The sequence below is a fragment of the Oncorhynchus nerka genome, linkage group LG2 (assembly GCF_034236695.1).
Source record: "Oncorhynchus nerka isolate Pitt River linkage group LG2, Oner_Uvic_2.0, whole genome shotgun sequence".
Lineage (NCBI taxonomy): Eukaryota > Metazoa > Chordata > Actinopteri > Salmoniformes > Salmonidae > Oncorhynchus > Oncorhynchus nerka.
Genome location: NC_088397.1, coordinates 89,579,444 through 89,586,943, shown reverse-complemented (window position 1 = coordinate 89,586,943; position 7,500 = coordinate 89,579,444). Strand labels below are relative to the sequence as shown.

General features: G+C 42.4%; 1 protein-coding gene across 1 annotated transcript in view; it reads right to left on the bottom strand.

The window, feature by feature from the left end:
• The window catches only part of LOC115121841 (acid-sensing ion channel 1B-like), a 148,943-nt gene that overhangs the window by 35,438 nt on the left and 106,005 nt on the right, over nucleotides 1–7,500 (bottom strand). Inside the window, 2 exon segments of the mRNA XM_065004242.1 lie at nucleotides 923–1,076; nucleotides 2,090–2,146. Coding sequence (XP_064860314.1) covers nucleotides 923–1,076; nucleotides 2,090–2,146 — 211 coding nt within the window.

Genomic DNA, 7,500 nt, shown 5'->3' with positions numbered 1-7,500 from the left:
CTTCCACACTTGACAGACAGATAAGGAACAGACAGGTTAACTTCCACACTTGACAGATAGATAAGGAACAGACAAGTTAACTTCCACACTTGACAGATAGATAAGGAACAGACAGGTTAACTTCCACACTTGACAGACAGATAAGGAACAGACAGGTTAACTTCCACACTTGACAGATAGATAAGGAACAGACAAGTTAACTTCCACACTTGACAGATAGATAAGGAACAGACAGGTTAACTTCCACACTTGACAGACAGATAAGGAACAGACAGGTTAACTTCCACACTTGACAGATAGATAAGGAACAGACAGGTTAACTTCCACACTTGACAGATAGATAAGGAACAGACAGGTTAACTTCCACACTTGACAGATAGATAAGGAACAGACAGGTTAACTTCCACACTTGACAGATAGATAAGGAACAGACAGGTTAACTTCCACACTTGACAGATAGATAAGGAACAGACAAGTTAACTTCCACACTTGACAGACAGATAAGGAACAGACAGGTTAACTTCCACACTTGACAGATAGATAAGGAACAGACAGGTTAACTTCCACACTTGACAGATAGATAAGGAACAGACAGGTTAACTTCCACACTTGACAGATAGATAAGGAACAGACAAGTTAACTTCCACACTTGACAGACAGATAAGGAACAGACAAACTTCCACACTTGACAGATAGATAAGGAACAGACAGGTTAACTTCCACACTTGACAGACAGATAAGGAACAGACAGGTTAACTTCCACACTTGACAGATAGATAAGGAACAGACAGGTTAACTTCCGCAACTTGACAGATAGATAAGGAACAGACAGGTTAACTTCCACACTTGACAGACAGATAAGGAACAGACAGGTTAACTTCCACACTTGACAGATAGATAAGGAACAGACAGGTTAACTTACGCAATGTATTGCTCAGTCTTGTTGTACTTCTTGGCCAGGTACTTGGCTGAGGCCTTACTGGGAATCTTGACGAAGGACATCTCCTTTCCAAAGCGCGTCATGTTGCAGGGTGTCTCACACACGCAGTAGTCATTATCCCTCTCCACCAGAAAGTCTATAAGGGGACACAACAAGGGGACACAACAAGGGGACACAACAAGGGGACAGTGTCCTTTATATGTAGTGCACTACAGCACGTTGCGGGGCGTGAGAAACAGACAATCCACTCAGCAAAAACTGGTTGAATCAACATTGATTCCACATCATTTTCAACCACGTTTACACATGAATCAACATTGATTCCACATCATTTTCAACCACGTTTACACATGAATCAACAAACTGATTGGATTTGCAAATGACATGGTGAAATGTTTTGTTGATTTCACGTTGAATTCACATTAGTTGACAACTCAACCAAATGTAAATCAAAACTAAATGTTGAACTGACATCTGTACCCAGTGGGAGGGAGGGATGGAGAGAGAGACTACATGACCAAAAGTATGTGGACACCTGCTTGTTGAACATCTCATTCCAAGATCACGGGCATTAATATGGAGTTTGTCCCCCCTTTGCTGCTATACCAGCCTCCACTCTTCTGGGAAGGCTTTCCACGAGATGTTGGAACATTGCTGCTATACCAGCCTCCACTCTTCTGGGAAGGCTTTCCACTAGATGTTGGAACATTGCTGCTATAACAGCCTCCGCTCTTCTGGGAAGGCTTTCCACTAGATGTTGGAACATTGCTGCTATAACAGCCTCCACTCTTCTGGGAAGGCTTTCCACTAGATGTTGGAACATTGCTGCTATACCAGCCTCCACTCTTCTGGGAAGGCTTTCCACTAGATGTTGGAACATTGCTGCTATAACAGCCTCCACTCTTCTGGGAAGGCTCTCCACTAGATGGTGGAACATCGCTTTGGGGACTTGCTTCCATTCAGCCACAAGAGCATTAGTGAGGTCGGGCACTGATGTTGAGTGATTAGGACTGGCTCGCAGTCGGTGTTCGATGGGGTTGAAGTCAGGGCTCTGTGGAGGCCAGTCAAGTACTTCCACACTGATCTAGATGAACCATTTCTGTAAGGACCTGGCTTCGTGAACGGACAGAGATAGGAGGTTTTACTTACCCAAGGCAGGGTCGGCACACTCCTTGTACTGCTCTGGGGTACAGTATGGGGCATCTCCTGAGGAAAACATGACAGAGAGACAGAACACAACGTCCTGGATGAGGAAGAGGATGAAGAGGGGACATCTCTGTCATTACAACTCCTTGTTCTCTCTAGATTGATTTCATCTGTCTTATAAAAAAAAGAAACGTTTTATTTTACCAGTCAAGAACAAATTGTTATTTACAATGATGGCCTACACTGACCAAACTCAGACGATGCTGGCCCTATGGTAGTCCCAATCACAGCCGGATGTGAAACAGCCTGGATTTGAACCAGGGACTGCAGTGACACCTCTTGCACTGAGATGCAGGGCCTTAGACCACTGTGCCACTCGGGAGCACTATCTGCCTAGAGTACTCCTCCTAACATGTTGATCTAATCTCCTCATTTAATGACATGTCATCGGTCTTATCTGCCTGGAGTACTCCTCCTACCATGTTGATCTAATCTCCTCATTTAATGACATGTCATCGGTCTTATCTGCCTGGAGTACTCCTCCTACCATGTTGATCTAATCTCCTCATTTAATGACATGTCATCGGTCTTATCTGCCTTGAGTACCCCTCCTACCATGTTGATCTAATCTCCTCATTTAATGACTGATGTCATCGGTCTTATCTGCCTGGAGTACTCCTCCTACCATGTTGATCTAATCTCCTCATTTAATGACATGTCATCGGTCTTATCTGCCTTGAGTACTCCTCCTACCACGTTGATCTAATCTCCTCATTTAATGACTGATGTCATCGGTCTTATCTGCCTGGAGTACTCCTCCTACCATGTTGATCTAATCTCCTCATTTAATGACATGTCATCGGTCTTATCTGCCTGGAGTACTCCTCCTACCATGTTGATCTAATCTCCTCATTTAATGACTGATGTCATCGGTCTTATCTGCCTGGAGTACTCCTCCTAACATGTTGATCTAATCTCCTCATTTAATGACTGATGTCATCGGTCGTATCTGCCTGGAGTACTCCTCCTACCATGTTGATCTAATCTCCTCATTTAATGACATGTCATCGGTCTTATCTGCCTGGAGTACTCCTCCTACCATGTTGATCTAATCTCCTCATTTAATGACTGATGTCATCGGTCTTATCTGCCTGGAGTACTCCTCCTACCATGTTGATCTAATCTCCTCATTTAATGACTGATGTCATCGGTCGTATCTGCCTGGAGTACTCCTCCTACCATGTTGATCTAATCTCCTCATTTAATGACTGATGTCATCGGTCGTATCTGCCTTGAGTACTCCTCCTACCATGTTGATCTAATCTCCTCATTTAATGACTGATGTCATCGGTCTTATCTGCCTGGAGTACTCCTCCTACCATGTTGATCTAATCTCCTCATTTAATGACTGATGTCATCGGTCTTATCTGCCTGGAGTACTCCTCCTACCATGTTGATCTAATCTCCTCATTTAATGACTGATGTCATCGGTCTTATCTGCCTGGAGTACTCCTCCTAACATGTTGATCTAATCTCCTCATTTAATGACTGATGTCATCGGTCTTATCTGCCTGGAGTACTCCTCCTACCATGTTGATCTAATCTCCTCATTTAATGACTGATGTCATCGGTCTTATCTGCCTGGAGTACTCCTCCTACCATGTTGATCTAATCTCCTCATTTAATGACTGATGTCATCGGTCTTATCTGCCTGGAGTACTCCTCCTAACATGTTGATCTAATCTCCTCATTTAATGACTGATGTCATTAACACTGGTGTCCTTTCATGTTCTCCAGATTGGACAGCCTCTTCCATTAGTGAGAACACAGTTAAAGAAAACACAGCAGCCTGATGTCTGAGATACAGTGAATTAGCTCCCCCCTGTCCTATAATTATGGGGCGGCAGGGTAGCCTAGTGGTTAGAGCGTTGGGCTAGTAACCGGAAGGTTGCAAGTTCAAATCCCCGAGCTGACAAGGTACAAATCTGTCGTTCTGCCCCTGAACAGGCAGAACCCACTGTTCCTAGGCCGTCATTGAAAATAAGAATTTGTTCTTAACTGACTTGCCTAGTTAAATAAAGGTAAAATTAAAAAAATATATATAGTTAGTAATCCCTGCCACACTGTTGACATTCAGTAACTATAGTTATTCACATCCCTGCCACACTGTTGACATTCAGTAACTATAGTTATTCACATACCTGCCACACGGTTGACATTCAGTAACTATAGTTATTCACACTGTTGACATTCAGTAACTATAGTTATTCACATCCCTGCCACACTGTTGGCATTCAGTAACTATAGTTATTCACATACCTGCCACACGGTTGACATTCAGTAACTATAGTTATTCACATCCCTGCCACACTGTTGGCATTCAGTAACTATAGTTATTCACATACCTGCCACACGGTTGACATTCAGTAACTATAGTTATTCACATCCCTGCCACACTGTTGACATTCAGTAACTATAGTTATTCACATCCCTGACACACTGTTGACATTCAGTAACTATAGTTATTCACATCCCTGACACACTGTTGACATTCAGTAACTATAGTTATTCACATCCCTGCCACACTGTTGACATTCAGTAACTATAGTTATTCACATCCCTGCCACACTGTTGACATTCAGTAACTATAGTTATTCACATACCTGCCACACTGTTGGCATTCAGTAACTATAGTTATTCACATCCCTGTCCACACTGTTGACATTCAGTAACTATAGTTATTCACATACCTGCCACACGGTTGACATTCAGTAACTATAGTTATTCACATCCCTGACACACTGTTGACATTCAGTAACTATAGTTATTCACATCCCTGACACACTGTTGACATTCAGTAACTATAGTTATTCACATCCCTGCCACACTGTTGACATTCAGTAACTATAGTTATTCACATCCCTGCCACACTGTTGACATTCAGTAACTATAGTTATTCACATACCTGCCACACTGTTGGTATTCAGTAACTATAGTTATTCACATCCCTGTCCACACTGTTGACATTCAGTAACTATAGTTATTCACATCCCTGCCACACTGTTGACATTCAGTAACTATAGTTATTCACATCCCTGCCACACTGTTGACATTCAGTAACTATAGTTATTCACATCCCTGTCCACACTGTTGACATTCAGTAACTATAGTTATTCACATCCCTGCCACACTGTTGACATTCAGTAACTATAGTTATTCACATCCCTGCCACACTGTTGGCATTCAGTAACTATAGTTATTCACATACCTGCCACACGGTTGACATTCAGTAACTATAGTTATTCACATCCCTGCCACACTGTTGACATTCAGTAACTATAGTTATTCACATCCCTGCCACACTGTTGACATTCAGTAACTATAGTTATTCACATCCCTGCCACACTGTTGGCATTCAGTAACTATAGTTATTCACATACCTGCCACACGGTTGACATTCAGTAACTATAGTTATTCACATCCCTGCCACACTGTTGACATTCAGTAACTATAGTTATTCACATCCCTGCCACACTGTTGGCATTCAGTAACTATAGTTATTCACATACCTGCCACACGGTTGACATTCAGTAACTATAGTTATTCACATCCCTGACACACTGTTGACATTCAGTAACTATAGTTATTCACATCCCTGACACACTGTTGACATTCAGTAACTATAGTTATTCACATCCCTGCCACACTGTTGACATTCAGTAACTATAGTTATTCACATCCCTGCCACACTGTTCCAGTACAATGCCACCGGCAGGTCTGGAGTGATGAGGATTAATGAATGAAATCATGACAGAAGCTACAGAGGACGATAGTGTCCCTAATGCACCCCCTATCCCCCAGAGAGTGCATTTCTTCTGACCAGAGCCCTAGTCAAAACTTCTGACCTATATAGGGAATAGAGTGCCACTTGGGACACAGTGGAGGAGGGCGGATTGCTGATTGATACTCTGGGGACACGTGTTTTTCATAGCACACAGAATAACTTCTGAAATACACTGCTACTCCTATTTCTAACAAGCACCAATTACAGGTGTTGGTTATGGAAACAATTTAGAATAAAAGCTAGATTCCACATTTAGATAGCACTGACTAGGCTGACAACAATGGGTTTTATAGGACTGAATCATAATAAAAGCTAGATTCCGAATTTAGATCTAATCCCAAAATAAGTAGAACATATATTATATTGTTTATCTGGCCTTGACACTGATTAGGGTGACACACATTGGCATAGCAATTGTTCTGACGAATCCAGCACAACCAATGTTGGTCACTACTACCCATTTTATAATTGGATGGTTCAAGCCCTGAATGCTGATTGGCTGAAAACCATGGTATATCAGACCATATACCACGGGTATGACAAAACATTTGTTTTATCTTTTCTAATTACATTTGTAACCTCGTAGGTTAAGTGTTATATAGGCAAATAAACTACGGCTAAGGGCTGTATCCAGGCACTCTGCGTTGCGCGTATAAACTGCCCTTAGCCGTGGTATATTACCATACCCCCTCGGGCCTGTTTGCTTTAATAGATCACAGATAATAAATATAACAAAGATAATAAAGAGAAGAGTCTTTCTGTATCTTTCTCATCTTCACCCAGTCACCCCTGTCTCTAAGATACACAATCTATCACATTCCACCCAGTCACCTCTTTCTCTAAGATACACAATATATCTCATTAGACAAACAGAGATAAAAACTCCACTACAGCAATGTCAACTAAATCTACCTAACCATAGCAGTGTGACTACACATGTTTTTAACAGTTTTGTTTGTGACTCGGTTCCCTATAGTGTCAGTAACAGAGAGGATGACTGAGTCATGGTTCCCTATAGTGTCAGTAACAGAGAGGATGACTGAGTCACGGTTCCCTATAGTGTCAGTAACAGAGAGGATGACTGAGTCATGGTTCCCTATAGTGTCAGTAACAGAGAGGATGACTGAGTCACGGTTCCCTATAGTGTCAGTAACAGAGAGGCTGACTGAGTCATGGTTCCCTATAGTGTCAGTAACAGAGAGGATGACTGAATCATGGTTCCCTATAGTGTCAGTAACAGAGAGGATGACTGAATCATGGTTCCCTATAGTGTCAGTAACAGAGAGGACGACTGAGTCATGGTTCCCTATGGTGTCAGTAGCAGAGAGGACGACTGAGTCACGGTTCCCTATAGTGTCAGTAACAGAGAGGACGACTGAGTCACGGTTCCCTATAGTGTCAGTAACAGAGAGGATGACTGAGTCATGGTTCCCTATAGTGTCAGTAACAGAGAGGATGACTGAGTCATGGTTCCCTATAGTGTCAGTAACAGAGAGGATGACTGAGTCATGGTTCCCTATAGTGTCAGTAACAGAGAGGATGACTGAGTCATGGTTCCCTATAGTGTCAG